At 37.3% G+C, this 21,044-nt stretch overlaps 2 protein-coding genes, 1 long non-coding RNA gene and 1 other non-coding gene across 4 annotated transcripts; 2 read left to right on the top strand and 2 right to left on the bottom strand.

The window, feature by feature from the left end:
• The first annotated feature begins 2,177 nt into the window (after window positions 1-2,177).
• LOC121754100 lies at window positions 2,178-4,487 on the top strand. Its single transcript, XR_006040541.1, has 3 exons — window positions 2,178-2,436; window positions 3,261-3,350; window positions 4,255-4,487. It is a non-coding gene; the product is annotated as an uncharacterized LOC121754100 (long non-coding RNA).
• A 6,030-nt stretch (window positions 4,488-10,517) lies between these two features.
• On the bottom strand, window positions 10,518-11,342 carry LOC121754765 (agglutinin-2-like). Its single transcript, XM_042150074.1, has one exon. It carries the CDS (start codon window positions 11,340-11,342, stop codon window positions 10,518-10,520), a length of 825 nt encoding a protein of 274 aa, XP_042006008.1.
• A 3,986-nt stretch (window positions 11,343-15,328) lies between these two features.
• On the bottom strand, window positions 15,329-17,569 carry LOC121754764. The gene has a single exon (XM_042150073.1). The coding sequence runs from the start codon at window positions 17,567-17,569 to the stop codon at window positions 15,329-15,331; it is 2,241 nt and encodes a 746-aa protein (XP_042006007.1).
• On the top strand, window positions 17,076-17,182 carry LOC121756634. The gene has a single exon (XR_006041014.1). It is a non-coding gene; the product is annotated as a small nucleolar RNA R71 (small nucleolar RNA).
• Window positions 17,570-21,044: the final 3,475 nt, after the last annotated feature.

Here is a 21,044-nt window from a genome sequence, read left to right as displayed (position 1 = left end):
TATATAAAGAGTACGTTAGAGAGTCAAAAAATCGATTCAAGATTAAGGAAATAAAATTCTTTTCTTGAAACCAAAAGTTTCGAACCTTAGTTGGAGCAACTAAGTTTTTTTGCTTTGCCTTGTTCATTGTTTTCGTATGCTCCATTCATTCCGATAGGATTCTAGTCCTATCCTCTGGTGCTTCCATTGAGTTCTCTTCTCCCACCGCTCGAGATGTCTTCGAGTACCGGCACCGGCGACGCAGAGACGCCACCCACAAGTTATTCCAATGAGGAATTAACACAGCTCTTACTCGATATGAAAATCAGGTATGCAAACCAGGACAAGAAAACCAGCTCTTACTCGATATGAAAATCAGGTCCTTTAATTTTTAATTTTAATTGTACGTATTTAATTTTGAATTCCTACTCCTGATAAATAGTTCAAAAATACCTGATAGAGATATTCTGTAATATCCAAATCCTTTAGAAGTTTAGAGTTAGTAATTAGATTTTTAGTTAGAGGTTTTATGTGTATATGTTTTTATTAGGAATAAAAGAAATAAATTAGGAAATAGAATTAATGAGATAAAGAAAAAGAAGAAAGAAAAGGAATAGGAAGTTGATGAGTAAGTTAAGGAAGGAAACGTGTCTTATGGGGGAAAATAGGAAGAAGAATAAGAAAAAAAAAGGAAAAAGGAAATAGGAAAATAGAAATTTCAAAATTCTTCCTCATCTTTCTCCTCTCCCTTTCGTGCTCTCTCTCCCTCTCTGTGAAGATTTTTGACAGCCATCCACTCCCTCCGATCAGCCACCGCGACTCCTCCGATCGCTCCACCGCTTAACATGTAAAACCCTCCATCAATCCAAGCTCTCAATTCCCCTTCTTTCCCTCAATTTTGGAGCTTAGGTTGCAAACCCACTTCCACTAATCTTTGGGTAATTGTTGATCGGTTGACCAAATCAGCTCATTTTCTTGCGGTAAGAACTGATTATTCACTAGAAAAGTTGGCTGAGTTGTACATTTGTGAAATTGTGAGATTACATGGAGTGCCAAGCTCGATAATATCTGATAGAGATCCTCGATTCACTTCGAGATTCTGGAATAAATTTCAAGAAGCCTTGGGTTCTCGACTACACCTTAGTACAGCTTTTCATCCACAGACAGATGGTCAATCTGAACGAGTAATACAGATTCTAGAAGATATGTTGAGAAGTTGCGTCATCAACTTTGAAGGTAGTTGGGAAAAATATTTGCCGTTGGTAGAATTTGCATATAACAACAGTTACCATTCCAGTATTCAGATGGCTCCGTATGAAGCACTTTATGGTCGTAAATGTCGAACACCGCTATATTGGACAGAGCTGAGTGAGAATAAGATTGTGGGTCCTGAAATTATACAAGAGACGGAAGAAAAGGTCCGATTGATAAGAAGTCGATTGAAGGAAGCGTCTGATAGACAGAAGTCTTATGCAGATTTAAAGAGGAAACACATTGAATTCTGTGTTGGTGACAAAGTGTTTTTAAAAGTGTCTCCTTGGAAGAAAGTGCTCAGATTTGGCAAGAAAGGAAAGTTGAGTCCGAGATTTATTGGCCCTTATGAGATTTTAGAACGTGTTGGTCCAGTAGCATATCGACTCGCATTACCACCTGATCTAGAAAAGATACATAACGTGTTCCATGTCTCAATGTTGAGAAGATATAGATCAGATCCTTCTCATGTTATCCAAGCTGAATCGATTGAAATACAACCAGACTTGACATACGAGGAAGAGCCGGTTCAGATTTTAGCAAGAGAGGTGAAAGAGCTTAGAAATAAAAGAATAGCGCTTGTTAAAGTATTGTGGCGAAGTCATAAAATAGAAGAAGCTACATGGGAACCGGAAGATACGATGAGACAACAATACCCCTACCTTTTTGAGTCAGGTATCAATTTCGGGGACGAAATTTCCTAAGTGGGGGAGAGTTGTAATATCCAAATCTTTTAGAAGTTTAGAGTTAGTAATTAGATTTTTAGTTAGAGGTTTTATGTGTATATGTTTTTATTAGGAATAAAAGAAATAAATTAGGAAATAGAATTAATGAGATAAAGAAAAAGAAGAAAGAAAAGGAATAGGAAGTTGATGAGTAAGTTAAGGAAGGAAACGTGTCTTATGGGGGAAAATAGGAAGAAGAATAAGAAAAAAAAAAGGAAAAAGGAAATAGGAAAATAGAAATTTCAAAATTCTTCCTCATCTTTCTCCTCTCCCTTTCGTGCTCTCTCTCCCTCTCTGTGAAGATTTTTGACAGCCATCCACTCCCTCCGATCAGCCACCGCGACTCCTCCGATCGCTCCACCGCGTAACATGTAAAACCCTCCATCAATCCAAGCTCTCAATTCCCCTTCTTTCCCTCAATTTTGGAGCTTAGGTTACAAACCCACTTCCACTAATCTTTGGAAAATTGTTGAATTTAGAGGTTAGCTTCCTCCATAACCTCTTCAATCATGTTTCTAAGTATAGTAGTGATGTTAATTTGATGTGAATCTTGTTGTTTGGTCGAAAATTAGGGTTCATAGATTTGGGAATTTTGTTGTTTGATGCTTTGGTGTAATTTGGCTATTGAACTATGCAATTGGAAGTAGGATATAATATTTAAGCATGAAAGTGATAGGAAAAATCTGATTTTTGGGATTTCATTTGTTGGAGATGAATCATAATTGGACTAAAACCATGTAATTTTGTTGTTGAACATGAAATGTTTGGAGAAATTACCCAATGACACACAAATAGGAAATAGCTTGTATGTGGGCTGTTCTGATGCTACTGTACTGGTCAGTTTCGGCCACTTTAACATGATATAATTTATGTTCTAAAAATTTTAATGCATACTATAAGGTCTTGGTAAGATGTCTGCAAAATTTCAGATCGTTTCGTCAACGTTTGCTATTTTTAAAAATTCATGCTAAACCGTCGCCAGAATCTGTCACAAACTGGCAGGCTGTAGTCAAACGTTCATAACTCCCTAGTCCCTTGGAATTTTGAGAAAAACCTTTTTTGTAATTAAAATAGACACATAGGGGTTTATTTTGGTGTAGGGCTCGACCCCTAGTTATCTCCGAGCTAAGTCAGTTTATTATATGAAGTTGATGTAATGCAGTCAATATTTTTCTAAAGCTTTAAAAGTTGAGAATAAAGGTTTTTATGCTAAAAGGGAGATAGATAGATGTGATATTTTGGCTTCCATACTTGTGCTTTAAGTGTTTATTTATAATTTGTATATGTGATTGTTTGAAAAATTAGGTGAACCGAGTGCAAGCACAAGCGATAAGGGAAAAGGGCACCTCCATGGTTGACTAAGCAAGTAATAGCGAGTTTTTTTGACGTGTACAGGTAGTGTACGCGTGTTCTAGAATTTAGTTCCTTAAACTTCGATAAATACTACTACTTGTTTGTGTGATTCGTATACTTATGCCATAGAACTTAAGAATGATTGTGTGGATTTTGTGTACTTTCAAGGTGAAGTGACAGAAACGGTGGTATTTCTTATGCAAAGTGATTTAAATAATTATGTGTTGAATAATGTGAAAGTTGATATGAAATAGTTGCGTTGTGCCCCATTGCTTGAGTGAACCACAGGGTATAGTTGGCATGCCATAGGACAGCAGTACTGCACACATGTTGATCATTCGTCTTCTGGATAACCGAAGCGATGGTCTATATGAAATATCGATTGTTGAAATGTACCCTATATGGTGGGTAATATATGACAGTTGCATTGCATAGGCCATATGGAAGATTACAGTGTCCGATACGGACTTACATGATAGACGCCCTCATAGGGCTACAGATAGTGTTCGTGTACCCGTGTTCATCACTAAGCATAACTTGGGGGCTGAATGTGACTTTCTATTTTTGAAATAATATGGTTGTGCTTTGAATTCTTTAAATTGTTATGTTTCTTATAGTATAATTATGTTGACGAAGGAAAGTGACTGCTGACAGGATCCTTTGTTTATATCATGTTGTTGTACAGGATGAATGTGTTGGTTATTTGCAAGTGATATATGTGATCTTAACTGATTCAAACTTTTAGTAATGATAATATTTGGTGACATTGTGTTGAGTTTGTATATTGATGCCGATGTAAATTGAATATGTGTTGTACGACATTCCAGGTAATAAAGTGTTTACTTGAGCTAGTGATATGGATTGAAGTTTTAGAGATTTTATTCTGGAATGCGATTACACTACGAGCTTTTCGAAGCTCACCCCCTCTTTCTTCTCCATCTTGCAGAGTATAGAAGCGAGTGAACTCGCTAGTTGGCAGCCGCACGTGTCAAGTCACCACCTCCCTTTTTGCTGGTACAGTCGTAGTTTACACGTGGCATGCTTAGATTATCTTTTGGTTGTAAATAGTTGGTTACAAATGTAAGGTTATAACCTTCTTTTTGCTAGTGGAGTTGTATGTATGTCTATATAAACAGGTTAATGTTATTTTGTTATGTATAGTAGTAAATAGTTGTGTTATCAGGTTTAGTTTCTTTTATGATAGTATTGTATGTTGAGTGTTGCAAAATGGTTAAAAAAAAATAGGCAGGTTTTGTTTATCGATCATACCGAAAGGTAACGTCACTTATTTGGTTAAAACTAACCGAGTAAGGGGTGTTACATATTCACTTGCATGATTGATTAGTACGTAGAAATAAGATGTTAGTACGTAGAAATAAGATGTGACAAGATTTATACGTTTTTACTTTTCAACTATGTAGCAAGAATCAGTGAGAAATGATAGCATCCGTTATACATATTCCTACACTTAAAACGTTTAGTGATGATACCTTTACTTTTAATTGGGAGGGGGGGTGAGGAAATTAAATACTCTATATGTACACTATTTAAAAAATTAATTTAACTTGAGACTTACTTTTTAAAAATCGTTAGACTTTGCGAAGAAAAGTGAAATAAAAGAGTTAGTGGATGTAGATCTCATTTTTGTTTCGGAGTATTAGTTTTAATAGATTGTGAATGAAAAAAGTTAATGGAATATGAGAACCAAAAGTGAAAAATATAAATAAAATTTTAAATTGTGAACATTCCCGACTGGCAAAATGAATTTTAAATCATGGACGGAGGAGTAAGAAATATAAACACACTTAGGAATAATGTGGGAAAACGATCACTGAACATGCTTCTGTTAACTAGTTGTTCACATGGTATGTTTGACTATTTAGAAACTATAGTATTCTTCTCATCTTTTAAAAGTATGAACTTTTTATGAGGCGCGAATTTTAATGTACAATTACTAAAATAAGAGAGATACGAAAAGAAAAAAAGTGTATGAAATTATATGGAGAATGAGTTGTACCTCATCAGAGAGGAAAAATGTTTTCTGAATTGAAAAGTTCATGATTTTAATAGATAGACTAAAAAGAATATATTTAAGAGATAGAGAGAAATAGCATTTTAAATTGAGTCATACAACTATATTTTCAAAATTCGAAAATAGACGTGTTGCGATTAGGTTTACCTAAGTCAATTACAAACAAAAAAAAAAACTATAGCACTCTGTTTAAAATTTCCAAATACTCTCATTAAAAATTCCAACACTCTTATAATAAACTACGTACACGAAATTAAAAACTAGTAGTATCTAATTAGCTTGTTCAATTTTCGCAAATTTCAAGGTCAAGCGCAAATGGAAATTATTTCATATTTCATGTGGCCTTACATAATAGTACTAGTAGTACTTAACCTGATTAAATAATTGTTGTACAAAATTAAATGCAACGTACTAATATGTGAGCTCATGGACCTGTATGCATTCTTCAAAGTGCACTTCAATTTTTATAGTATAATTAAAGAAATGAAAAGTCAATAGAACAAAATTGATGACGTCAAAATTGTAAATATTAATAGGCTTGGTGACATCGAAGCTATATAGTTTTGTATATCCTGAAGTCAGGAATTTAGTCTAGAATTAAAGAGCAAATATATAGAAAATGGAAAATGTTTTAAAATTGATGAATAAATTAATATTACATCTATCCCTTAAAAGTAGAAATTATTTCCATTTTTGTCTGTCCCTTATAAATAGATACTTTTTAAATTTTCTAATTTAGGAAATAGACCTCACAATCAACTAACACTACTCTCATTATTTTTTCTCTTTATCTCTCTTACTTTATCAATTCATCTTATTTATTTTATCAATTGCGCATCAATACATGTGTCGTTTTAAAGGTTTCTGTTTTTCAAGAATGAAAGTAGTATTTAATACTCTCTTTGTCCCAATAAATATGAAACGGTTTTTTTTTGCATGTGATTTTATGTAGTGTTGTTTTGTGAATTAGTGAAGAGAGTAAGCAAGAAAGAGGAAAAAAGCGTTTCATTTTTTATGGGATAACCTAAAAAAGAAAATATTTCATAATGAGATAGATGGAGTACATATGTACATAAAGGGATGGGTTTGTGTTAAAATGACAACACCATTTAAGATGACACTGTACCACCAAGGATAACCCTTAGATTTAGGAGCAGATTCAGCCTTAGCCTGCTACGTGGCAGACTTGCTTGCCTATGTATCGTAGATTACTTGATTATCTATGATTTCATATTACAAATTGTTTGAAACCATATGTTGAGTTGTTTGCTTATATATCGCCGAATGATTGCCTATGTTTCGCATATTGCTTGCATAGATTGTCATTTTAACTATGGTGTCACCATGCTCTGATTTCGTATCTCATATTGTTTGGAATAATATGCCGAATTGTTTGCCTATGTATCACATATTGCTTGCATATGTATTGCAGATTGTATGTTACTTGTTATCACGTTGTCATTTTAAAAGTGATGTCACACTAATGCATCCCGGGATGCTATAGGGATGTATTTAAGTATATAACAGTATCATATATAATAATGGTGCCTAAAACTGGATCGCTAGACTTAGGGCATGGAGCGCTGAGATTAACTTTTGAATTTTAAAGAATATGAGTACTTATCCACACTTATTTGTAAATTGATTCACTTTGATATATATATATATATAGTGATTCGTGTTGAATATATGTACTAATCTCATTGTGTGTACCTTGATTCATGCTTATTCATGTAAAAATTCGCGTTGATTTGTGTAGAGATCAATGTTGATTTGTAAACTAATGCATGCTTACATGTATAATGATTCATATTTAAATCTATATACCAATATCATGCGCACTTATATACTAATCCATGCTGATTTATACACTCCGTACCAAATTTTGTATAATTTCTATACAGTTACATATTTTCGTTCTTTCATATTTATGTATAAAACGTTCATCTGAACATATACAATTAAAATTTTGTTGAATCCTTATAAAATTCTCTTTTATTTGATTATGTTAAAATATATTCCATCTGTCCCCTATTAATTGACACCGGTTGACTTGACACAAATTTTAAGAAATATAATGAAAAGTGGGTGAAAAAGTTAGTAGAATGTACGGCTTACTTTTATATATCAATTTTATAATGAATGAGTAGAATGTTGGGTCTATTACTAAAAGTAGTAAAAAGTAAAGATATCAGTTAATTGTGGATATAAAAAAGGGTAAAAATAAAAGTGGATTCTTAATTATAAAGTAATCAAAAGGGTAAAAATGCACACATAATGAAAACATAGAGAGTGTCTATTTCTAATGATGCTTAATAAGATTACATATAATATTAATAAGATCACTAAAATATTATGTATATAGTTTTAGGGCACTGATATGACGGTGCAACCGATTATGGACTTTTGTTTCTATTCAAATGTATGTAGCTGCTCAAACGTCGGCTTCCCCTCATTTTGTCGAGTTTTCACACTCCAAAGTCACAATCATTCAAATGTAACTAGGACACGTAACTTAATGAGAGACGGAGGAAGTAATTTATTTCACTAATTTTTTTATATAATTTTTGTTTTATTAGACCCTTGAACCAATGTAGTAATATGTTTTCTTATTATAATACTACTCCCTCCATTTCATGTTACTCGCACTTTTCATATTTACAACGTAAATTTAAACTTAAGTAATTAGCGTAATAAAATTAGCATTTCAAGTCTTTTAAGTAAACCCTTAATAAAGGAAAACTTAACTAACTCTAATATCTTAATTAAATACCCTAACTTTTACTTAAAAATAATAGTGCAACTAGGGGACGGAAGTATATTTTTATTTAATGAGATCCTTATAGTAATACATTTTGATTTAAAATATTTATATTTTAATTTTTTAATTTCTTTGAAGCTTTATTTAGTTAACTTCCGATTTTAATTAATTTATCTTGTGTTAATTAAATTTTTTTCTATTTTTAAAATTTGTTTAATTATAACATCAACACAAGAATCATTCAAAAATGAATATTTTATTATTATCCGGTATCAACTTATAAACCAACCAAAATAACAACTTTGCTGACAGAAATTTCCGTCGGTAATACTAACTTTTCCATTGGTAAATACTATTCCGTCGGTAATTTGTTTTTTTCTACTTCCAACTGAAATGCCGTCTTCGGTAACTCCGCCGGTTATTTATCAAATCTGTTGGTAATATTATTTCCGTCGGTGATCGAACCTTTTTTTTTAGTGTAAATTTTTTATTTGCTCATAATTCTTGAGTAAAAAAATATATAGTTAACATAATAAAAATTAATTAAATTCCATAGCCCATTCAATAAAATATTGTTTTATATTAAAATGCATTTATATAAACAATCTAATTGAAAGGAGTGAAGAAAACAAATTGATTCCTTTGTTCGCGAAGGTAAATAAATACACACACCATCCTGTTTAATCCGTTCCCCTCATGCACCATGGGCCTCAGCTGAGAGAAGTTGAATTTTGTGATTTGGGGGGTGACCGATGTATTTTGGGCTTGTCAGTTTTCTCGTTTAGGCCAGAGAGTAATTTAAAGTTTTGGGCCCAGAGCAAATAATTGGGGAACTTTAGTTTGGGCTATCTTTAATCATATGCTGGGCTAGTTTTAATTTAATTAAGTAGGCTGATCTTTCGTTAATTTATGGGGTTTATGCTGATAATTAAATTATTAGGTAAAATTATATTAATTCCCGAATGGTTTTATTAAGGTATGGAATTATCTAAAGTTCCAGAATAATTAGTTTGAGAGTTTAATTAGGGAGTTTTAATCACGCGCTTAAATTCAATCTTGGGACTTATTCTACCCTTATTTTTCTATTAAGTAGTACTCCATCCGTGCATAATTTAAACATCCATTTTGATTATGCATAAATTTTTAGAAATTGTTTCTTTAATTTTTGGATCAATAACCAAAATAGTACTACTACTACTACTATCATTTACGGATAGTAAGAATGCAATAAGAAGTTTACCTTTATATCTGATGTAGACATCATTGTCACAATAGTAAATTTAAACAATATTAATATAGAAAATGTATAATTTGATGTATTAATTATGATTTATTTTTTCCAAAAATGAATATATGATATTATTTGAACAGATAAAGAAAACATGATATCTACTTTGGAACAAAAGATAGTTTGATTATAATATCCTCAAGTTTAATACTACTCCTTTATAGTAGTTGTATAAAATAAAAACTAATCATAATGTAATTAGTATGTATTGCATTATTTCGATATTTTAATTACATACCGGATATATACTTGGCTGTACATTTTATAGCATTCCAAACTCAAACTCTCAATTCTCAAACTCGCCGCTATTAGGCCTTCTTCTCCGCATGGTGGAACTGAAAGACCACGCGACGACATCGTTAACGGCAGCCAAACCCCGGTGGCAGCAGAGATTCCGGCTTGAACTTGTTTAGGTAGAATGGTGCTCAAATCGTACACATAACTGACCTCAAAATGCCATTAACCCTAATCAAATTCGTGGCCGCATTGTAGTCGATACGGGCACTCACCTCCTGCCCCAATATCGCGTCGTCGACCGTCGTCACGTTTCTGGACTCCTGAGACTGAGTGTCGATCCCTACATGGATAAAACTCGGACCCATTCCAGAATAATTAGTTTGACAGTCTAATTATGGAGTTTTAATCACACGCCTAAATTCAATCTTGGGATTTATTCTACGTGTACTTTTCTATTAAGTAGTTCCATTCGAATAATTTAAAGATCCATTTTTATTAGGCATAAAATTTTAGAAATTGTTTCTTTAATTTTTGGATCAATAACCAAAATACTACTATCGTTTACGGATAGTAAAAGATAGGCAAAAAGAATTTTACCTTTGTATTTGATGTAGACATCATTGTCAAAATGGTAAATTGAAATAATATGAATATAGAAAAAATATAATTTAATGTACTCCTAATGGCTAATAGTATTATTTATATATTCAAAGGATGAAAAATGATATTTTTTGGAACACAAGGTAGTTTGATTATAATTGTATAAAATAAAAACTAAATAATAATCATAATGTCATTAGTATTTATTGCATTATTTCGATATTAATTATAATATCGGATATATACTTGATTAAACATTTTTATAGCATTCCAAACTCAAACTCTCAATTTTCAAATGTGCTCGTCGCTATTAGGCCTTCTTCTCCGCATGGTAGAACTGAAAGACCACGCGACGACGTCGTGAACGGCGGCCAAACCTCCGGTGGCGGCAGAGATTCCGGCCTGAACTTGTTCCGGTAGAATAGTGCTCAAATCGTACACATAACTGACCTCAAACCCCTTTGCACCGACGCTGCCGTTAACCCTAATCAAATTCGTGGCCGCATTGTAGTCGATGCGGGCACTCACCTCCTGCCCCAATATCGCGTCGTCGACCGCCGTCACGTTGCTGGAAACCCGAGACTGAATGTCGATCCCCACGTGGCGAAAACTCGGATCCCATTCGTTGCTGAAGATGTCGAACTCAACCGCGAAAACTGACGCCTTATTTCCGGTTAAATCAAAGACCCCGAAGCTCCCGCCGCTTGCATCGGGAGTGGAGTTTACAGGGGCGAGGAAAAATACAAGGCCATCGGCCGGCGGATTGGTGTCGCCTCGGTTGGGCGTGATAACGAATCTCACGTTGGATTCGAAGCTGGCTCTCGCCCGCCGCCGCCTCCCTCCCAAGAATCTGATGGGGTTGGAGTACAAGACTCGGCCTTCGGTGTTCAGCTGTGCGTTTCCGAAAACGTCGGTTTTGGTGAGGCGGAGGCGGGTCGCTCCCGGAGGGAAGTAGGCGTCGCCTTGGAAGGTGAGTTCCGATGGCCGCGAGCCGTTGAAGGTGATGGTGAAGGAGGTCCTTCTGGGAGGCGGACGCGGTCGCTGTGCTTCCGCTGCCGTGAGGAGCAAAGCTATAGTGGCAAGGAGAGGAATTAGGGTTTGGAAGGAAGTAGCCATTGCTTTTGATTAGGGTTTTGTTTTGAATAATGTGATTGGTAGCGTTAGTGGTTATTTATACTACAAGTATGAAGGTCATGTAATATGTTGAGTTATACTCAAGTTCTTCGTTTCTTACAAAAGAAGTATGAAAATAGAAAAAGTTATTTGAATGTATAATTTGAGCTGCATGACATATGAATGAAACGAAAATATTATTGCAACTAATGTAACTTTATAAAGTTTGAGACATGTGAAGTCACGGTATATAGTGAGTTAGTCACTCTAGTTTTCCAAAGCTTGTAAGTAAACTTAAAAGCACTTTGCGGGCACACAGTTTGTGATCAAGGTATAAGCCGTATAGGAGTTTAACCTTCTACCACCTTAACTTTTTAGTAATTTTTTTTTATAATTTTTTTTCCAAATTTTATGTATATTAATGCAAAAGCTTATATAGTGGAGTAGTACTTCAAAATATTTTTAATATAATATAGTTTCGAGAAATCTGGCCCCTATTCGTATTTGTTTATGTGTCCGTCCACCGCGGCTTAAAAGCAGGAGATTGGATCACTTCACATTATTTAGTATCAGGAGACAACAATGGTTTGTGGGAATGATGTTTTAACTGAAAATTTCAAAAAATTTAAATAAATTTTCAACTAAAATGGAAAAAAATTAGCCCAGACCGAGCAATTCATCTTCAATTAAGTTTAAAATGAGCCCAACCCAACCTAATTAACTACAGCAAAATCAAAGTAATCGTCTCATTGTGCCAAGATCATACGACCAAGCAGTGTTGTTATGTGCCCAAGACCAAGCAATTAATCTGTAAATAAGTTTAAAATCAACCCAACCTAACTAGAGTCCCTGGCCTCCCTGCTGGAACATCAAGTGGTGCATCTATATCTGAGACCTCTCCCATCAGAAACGCTCAACACCGCCTCATAAATCATTTGGGGCTTTCGTTGATGTTAACTCAACAACTTCAAATTTTTGTTGATGTTGTGAGAAGAGATGCATGCATGATAAGCGTTGAAGATTTGGAGTCTTAATTTGTCACGACCGCAATTTCTAAGGATAGAAAACGCTCCAAAACTTGATGTGGTATTTTAGAGTTCTTAATCAATGTATAAAGATTATCAAGTTCAATTATTTTAACTCTAATAATACTACACTACTGCAAGAATACAATATCGTAGTAGTATTTCAAGTGTCGATCCACAGGGAGGCAAGATTGCTTACACTTAAAATGAGTACACAAAGCATATAAAGATTTTGTTTTGATTTTGAGATGGTTAACTAACTTAAGCTACTAAAATGAGATTTTTAACACGAGAAAAAGAAGTCACTCCAAGTTGCTCTCTAAGCTTGCGTTGTTACACACCATTACAACGAACCATACGACGGGATTAAAATTATCAACCTAATCGCGTGCACTGAACATGCCTACGACGTATAGTTCACAGTCAGCTGAACACTTGTTCCATGAACCAGCTTTCAACGACATTTAATTCCTGCAGATGCGCGGGAACAAACGTCGTCTACTATAATTACTTACCTAATCCACTATCAATTTATCCCCTGAACAGTTCTAAATCGATAGCATACCAACAAACGATCAATCCTAAGCTATGTTAAAGAGACGATAGTTAAGATTTAACAACACTACATCATTAGCCAAAAACGTAGCATTTTAATTATCAAACACATTGTTGGTATCAACGTATGATTCACGGTGTTAAAACGAATGTGCAAGCCTAGATTACAACTTGGAGCACAAAGAGAGTCTAGCCTATACACATGGTAGAATGTAGAAACAAAACCATAGGTGTGTTGCTCGTCGAGTGGAGTCGGGATTTGGGAATAGATGGTCGGAATAATGGTCGGAATGCCTTCCTTCTCTTCTTCCTCTCCTCCTTTCTCTCTGTTTTCTCTCTAATCTCCTCCCCCAAAAAACCGTCCCCCTCTATCTGATTTTTCTCCTTTTTAATCATCCAACTGCCGATTTGCAGTTCTGCTCCGAAACGCCCGACCGGGCGAAATTATAAGAGGGAATCGCCCGACCGGGCGAAAGGCTGCTGCATGGCTTCGCGGGAAACGCCCGACCGGGCGTTTAGTTGAAATCAGAACGCCCGACCGGGCGAACTTTCTGGACTCCGCATGCACAAATGGAAACGCCAGACCGGGCGTTTAGCAACTTCAAAACGCCCGACCGGGCGAACTCTCTGGAATCTCAGCTATGCCTTTCCGACGAACTTCCAGCTTCTAACACCCGAAACTACACTCAAAGCACGACTCGGTGAGTTACAATTAACATAAAAACCGGGGTAAAGAATAGGAAATATGCTTCGCATCAAATACCCCCAAACTTGAACTCTTGCTCGCCCCGAGCAAGGTACATTTTTAACACATAAACTCAACCAAAGCTAACCCGCAAAAAGATTTTCATCAACAAGAAACATGTAGGGACGTGAGTGACAAAATCCAAACCCCCAACATTTCCAATCGAGATTTCCCACTCTCAAGAACAATCACTCATCCCCCTAGAACGTCAAGTTAAGGTGCACTTCAAAATAAGTCCAAGCATGCAATCAAACAACTCAAACCATCATCATCGACTCATCAAGCACTACTAATCACATAGACACACGGATTTCAAACCGAACTTCTTTAACTCTACCAAGTTATTTACACAACATCCACAAGCATCAACGATAAGGTCCAAGGTCTTGTTTCAAGGTTGTAATGGGGCTAGGGACGAGGTAGGATCAATATGGATAGTGAGCTCAAAGGCTACACATTTGAGTGCCAAAATCTTCCCTCCTACAATTTCCTTCCAAAGATTAACCAACGAAAAATTACAACCAAACAAACGACCCCCCCAAACTTGAGATCTATTCCAGACGAGATTACACAAACAAACATAGAAGCTCTATCTTTATTTCATCAACTTATTCTTTTTTTCTGTTTTTGTAAAGACCTCGACTTTTGTGAATTTGGAGGTCGTCTTTTTCTTGTTTTTTTTTTTTTTAGAACTTCATTCTTTTCACCTTCTATCAAGTCTAGAAAAGTCTATTCTTTACAATCCACCACCTCACACTCACAACTCAAAACACAAAGCTCAACTTGTATTTAGCACCCAAATAGTAGCAGGGTCTGTTGATGAGGCTAAAATTAGGCTTATTTAAGTAGCTAAGTGTTTGGCTAAGTGTTTACACAAAGAATAGGGAATTAAGCTCAAGGTGGCATCTAGGGGATCATTTGATGGACTAGGCATGTGATCATTTGGCCATAGAGTTCATCCTAGTGCCTTATCCTCCCAAATCGTTAACCCAAACGAACGCAAGCACTTCACTCGATAAAGCAAATCAATCCAAGATAATTTCCACAAGTCATGCGATTTTCATACTCTCCTCAACTCAAGAAATCGGATGTAATCACAACATGCTCTTTCAAATAAATCCTGCACAAATTCCATTCATCCTAGGCTTCAAAGATCAAGAAAAATCAAGCAAGAATTCCCAACCAGAAAGCCGAAGATCTAGCATGCATCCGTCAATTACATGATTCACAACAGTTTAGCAAACAATACACCCAAAAACATGCATCATGCATAAAAATCATTCAACTTCAAACAACCCCCCCCTAAACTTGAATGCGTCATTGTCCTCAATGCATGCAAAGAAGAACATAAAAAGTAAAGGGACAGAGTACTCCCCCAAACTTGGCATGATATCCATAGTGCATTCGGGTGGGTGGGTGGGTGTAAAAATCCTCTGCGGGTGTGCTTCCTCCTAAGCTCCAATCCAAACTCCATCATGCTCCTACAAAAAGAACAAAAACACAAAAAGAAACACTCAATTCAAAATAAATGTTAGAGGAAAGAATTGAGCAAACAAAACCTCCAACATATGAAACCAAAAATAAAAACTTAAAAACTTGGGTTGCCTCCCAATCAGCGCCTTTGTTTATAGTCGTTGGCTCGACCTCCTTCATCATTTTCCTTTCTATCCAGGCTCCAATAGGCGCTTCCCCGCCTTCTCTTGCTTGATCACCACATTCTCTCCATCTACTCGAAACATGACCGTATTTGTCTTGGTCTCTATCACAACATCACCGGTTGCTAAAAATGGCCTACCAAATAGGATAGGCATATCCTTGTCCTCTTCCATCTCTAGGACAATGAAGTCAACCGGGAGTACAAATCTATCAACCTTCACCAAGACATCCTCGATGATACCTTTTGGTTTCACAATTGAATGATCCGTCAATTGTAGGTCAATGTCGATTGGTTCAATCCTCGCTTCTAGACCGATTGACCGTGCGGTTTTCAGAGCCATCAATGATATTCCCGAGTCTTGATCAAGTAGGCATTTTGGGAACTTCTTATCTCCCATCTCACATGGGATCACACAGCTTCCAGGGTCTCTTCTCTTTGCCGGCATCTTTCCCTTCACAAATTGTGAGCAAAATGCGCTCAATATCACCACACCCTCGTCTTGTATCTTCACATTTTTCGCAATAAGATCCTTAAAAAACTTGGAGAATTTAGGAAAGTGTAGGAACAAATCCACCAGGGACACATCTACATTAACTTTCCTGATAATGTTCATCATCCAATCGAGTCCTTTCTCTTGAATTATTTTCCTACCCTTCTTCTTATTCTCGACTGGGAAAGGCGGTGGCGGGATAAAATCTGGAAAATTAAATGGACACTTCGGGTCCATTGCCGGACTTAGTGGATTCTTCTTGTGGATATCACTCATGGTTGACTCTTCTTTTTCTTGTTGACCTTCCCTAGCTTCGGTAGTAGCCCACTCACTCCCCTCGTCCGCCCCTGCGTGCGAGGTTTGTGAGCCAAACAACTTGTCCGCCCCTGCGTGCAAGATGTTCGAGCCATTTTGTGCATCTAGTATGATTGGAGACTCAAGATCCCTTCCACTTCTTAACTTAACTGCCTTGCACTGTTCAAAACCTTTAGGATTGGGCACCGTATCACTCGGGATAGCATTAGGAATTCTTGTGTGAGATGCTGTAGCAATCTGCCCAATTTGAGTCTCAAGATTCCTCATTGTAGCTTCTAACTGCCCAAACTTTTCCACGGTCTTTTCTTTGAAGTAGTCATTCTCCTTTTGACTCTTAGTCATAAAAGAGAAAATCTGTCCTAACTGATCCTCGACGGTTGGCTTCTTCTCATAACCCGACGGTTGAGTGTTGTTTCTCCATTGGTTGCCCGAGTTGTTGCTAGGACCAGCCTGATTCCATCCCGTTTGTTGAGGCCTCCAATTTTGCTGATTGTTGTATTGGTTGCCTTGATTGAACCCTTGGCGATTGTTGCCAATATAGTTCACATCCTCGACGGGTGGTCCTTGAAGACTTGGACATTGATCAGTATGATGTCCACCTTGACACAACCCACACTTCATAACGGTCACTGCTTGAGGTTGAGGAGTTAGTTGAAGAGATTTCACTGCTTTCGTCATTGAAGACATCTGGGTACTAATGTCCGCCAATTGAGCCTCAATGGCTGTCACTCTTTCCGCATCTTTGGTAGCACCAAATGTATCTCCTACCTTCTCAGCCACTCTTCTTGGATTATGCCAATTCCTTTGATTGTTGGCCAACCTTTGGAACAAGGCTCTCACCTCATCATGCGTCAAATCATCCAAGTTCCCGTTTGAGCCTGCAGTCACTAGTCCCGTGCCCTCATTGTTGAGACCTTTGTAGAATTTTAAAAGGTCATGCCCCGGAGCTAGTCCATGACTTGGGCATTTCCTTATCATCTCCGTGAATCTCTTCCATGCTTCCGCAAAAGACTCATCATACTTTTGTCGGAATGAAGTGATCTCCTCTCTCAACTTCTCAATCTTCATTGGAGAGTTGTATTCCAAGAGGAACAAAGTCTTCAGCTCTTGGAATGTTGCTATGTTGTAGCCCGGTAGGGAGTCATACCATGCTCTTGCTTTCTCCCTCAACGAGAACGGAAATAAGGCCCTCTTAATCCGATGATGCTCCACGTTTGGAGGTCGATGCGAGTTTGTTAGCTCATAAAAGGCATTGAGGTGGCTCACTGGATCTTCCTCATCCCGTCCGTGGAAAAGATTTCCTCCATTCACCAAACTAATGTAGTGAGGTGGAATGTTGACGTTGTCATTTGCATAAGCGAACTCCCCCGGGTACTCAATTCCCGACCTAAGAGTGTCGTCAAACCTTCCCACGGGTGGTGGAATCTCATTGTTCTCTGCCATTGATTCAGTATCCGACTCTTGATCTCTTTATTCACCAAAGAGTCGATTACTCCTGAATGGACTCAAATAGTCCGGGAAGATCTCAAACTCTGATCCTCTAACCTTACTTCTTCTTTGATAACAGAGTAGTCCAAACGGTGGTGTACCCTGTGATCGCGTGTGCATTCACTATTTTTATTTTTTATTAGTACCTACACAACAGAAAATACACCAAGCACAAACACAATATATTTCCTAATTACCGAAAGCGAGTCCTCTCGACAACTTCGGGGTAAGTACTATCAAAAGTGTGTGCTTAAGTGAAAAACTAAACTACCTACAAACTAAACTAAAAGTTAGCTAAATATTACCTAAAATTTTACACTCCTTCGTCTTCAAGTCCGGACGTAGTAGATGGCTATCACCCCGTAGAACACAAACAATGTACCTAAAAAACTCAAAAAGAAAAATCAAACAAAACAAAATAAAAACTAAAACAATTAAGCATAAACAAGCTATTGCCTCCCCGGCAACGGCGCCAAAACTTGATGTGGTATTTTAGAGTTCTTAATCAATGTATAAAGATTATCAAGTTCAATTATTTTAACTCTAATAATACTACACTACTGCAAGAATACGGTATCGTAGTAGTATTTCAAGTGTCGATCCACAGGGAGGCAAGATTGCTTACACTTAAAATGACTACACAAAGCATATAAAGATTTTGTTTTGATTTTGAGATGGTTAACTAACTTAAGCTACTAAAATGAGATTTTTAACACGAGAAAAAGAAGTCACTCCAAGTTGCTCTCTAAGCTTGCGTTGTTACACACCATTACAACGAACCATACGACGGGATTAAAATTATCAACCTAATCGCGTGCACTGAACATGCCTACGACGTATAGTTCACAGTCAGCTGAACACTTGTTCCATGAACCAGCTTTCAACGACATTTAATTCCTGCAGATGCGCGGGAACAAACGTCGTCTACTATAATTACTTACCTAATCCACTATCAATTTATCCCCTGAACAGTTCTAAATCGATAGCATACCAACAAACGATCAATCCTAAGCTATGTTAAAGAGACGATAGTTAAGATTTAACAACACTACATCATTAGCCAAAAACGTAGCATTTTAATTATCAAACACATTGTTGGTATCAACGTATGATTCACGGTGTTAAAACGAATGTGCAAGCCTAGATTACAACTTGGAGCACAAAGAGAGTCTAGCCTATACACATGGTAGAATGTAGAAACAAAACCATAGGTGTGTTGCTCGTCGAGTGGAGTCGGGATTTGGGAATAGATGGTCGGAATAATGGTCGGAATGCCTTCCTTCTCTTCTTCCTCTCCTCCTTTCTCTCTGTTTTTCTCTCTAATCTCCGCCCCCAAAAAACCGTCCCCCTCTATCTGATTTTTCTCCTTTTTAATCATCCAACTGCCGATTTGCAGTTCTGCTCCGAAACGCCCGACCGGGCGAAATTATAAGAGGGAATCGCCCGACCGGGCGAAAGGCTGCTGCATGGCTTCGCGGGAAACGCCCGACCGGGCGTTTAGTTGAAATCAGAACGCCCGACCGGGCGAACTTTCTGGACTCCGCATGCACACATGGAAACGCCCGACCGGGCGTTTAGCAACTTCAAAACGCCCGACCGGGCGAACTCTCTGGAATCTCAGCTATGCCTTTCCGACGAACTTCCAGCTTCTAACACCCGAAACTACACTCAAAGCACGACTCGGTGAGTTACAATTAACATAAAAACCGGGGTAAAGAATAGGAAATATGCTTCGCATTGATGTGTATTTTTCGAGCTTTTATATCAATGAATTACTTACACACAAGCTTAATAAAATAGCTCTAAAATTACAACTTTCTGCAAGAGTACAGATGTAGTTGTAGTAAAAGAGTGTCGAACCACAGGGAGGCGTAGGTTATTTAATTAGAGATTGATAAAGTAGAATTCGATAAAAAGATGATAAAACACAAAATGATAAGCAAAATACAAAATTTAGAAAATCGGATAAGAAGAAAGCATTGCTCCTATATGTCTCGGGCATACGAATTGGGATACTTCGATGGATTACTACGATCAAGACTATGCTTAAGAGGATTAAGTTTGTTTTACGCTCCCTATCCGCTGAACACTTCAAGAGAATTGTATACCTAGGATAAGCTGAACACGTCTCCCACGTTCTACTCACTAACCTATCACCACCACTAGGTCGCGTAGCAAGCTTTAGATTAGTTTCTTCAATTGTCAAACACGATAATTAACTCATTTTAACTTAATGCCCACGCGGAAGCGCAGCAGACACCAAACCAAATTTATAGATGAAAACTATCGATCCACTCGAGATTATCTCTCTGAACAAGTATCAAATCTCGAGTTCCTTGAATATGAGTACGACCAAAATCTATGCTAAAGAGGCAATAGAATAATGGCTAGAAAATTCTACCTAACTAGACGTCTCAAGATTAGTAGAAAAATTAAACAATTCATAAACAAGAATCACACGTAAATTAAACCATAATAATCATCAAAGTATCCAACAATTCACCCTACAACATATTCGGAGCAACGAAGGAAATCTAGCCAAACATACTAAAATGAATTACACCAAAAGAACCGTGAACTCCGTGGTGTTCTCCAACTCTAGATGATGGATGATCTCCTCCGGGATGGAGTATGGATCCTTCCTTCCTCTTCTTCCTTCTCCTCTTTTCTTCCTCAGCAGTCGTCCCCCCCGTTTCTCACGTCCTAATTTTCCTTTTTAATTCCTCCAACTCCACAGCAAAACTGACAAGAAAACTTCCCATTTGCGGTTGGGGGGCCAAACGCCCGACCGGGCGTTTTTAAGAGAGTAAATCGCCCGCCCGGGCGTCTGCTTCTGGGTCATGCCGTGCACATTTCACCCGACCGGGCGTTTCCCATTCTAAATATCGCCCGATCGGGCAAAGAATCTGACTTCCTCATGCTTAATGGCAAACGCCCGACCGGGCGTTTTGGCAGCTAAGAATCGCCCGATCGGGCAAAGAATCTGCCCTCTACAAGCTTTGCCAATTACACCCGAGGTCTTCACACATGCATTTCCGGCGACCTTCTAGCTATCAATCCTCCTAAACTTCAATAAAATCACACTTTGATGAGTTATAATTAACATAAAAATGTGTAGTCTAAGGGTAAAAAATATAAGAAGTATGCTTCGCATCAATCGCGACTAGGGGAGGATTAAAGAAGCGGGGAAGAAAGGGGAAAACACAAATCGACCATAGCTCGAAACAAATGGGAATAGCTTGAAATAAAATCAGAGTTTTGAACAAAATTAGACCTGGGTATTTTAAGATGCACAACGGAAGCAAATGAACGCGGTTCCATGTATGAAGACATGAACCTCCGAGAGTCAAATTCCGACTGAATTAAATGTCTTGTCTTAATAGCACTACCTCCACCACTTCGCTGCTCAACCTGCACATTTAGAAATATA

The sequence above is a fragment of the Salvia splendens genome, chromosome 11 (genome assembly GCF_004379255.2).
Source record: "Salvia splendens isolate huo1 chromosome 11, SspV2, whole genome shotgun sequence".
NCBI lineage: Eukaryota > Viridiplantae > Streptophyta > Magnoliopsida > Lamiales > Lamiaceae > Salvia > Salvia splendens.
The sequence above is the reverse complement of the archived record's forward strand: the minus strand, read 5'-3'. Positions and strand labels throughout refer to the sequence as shown.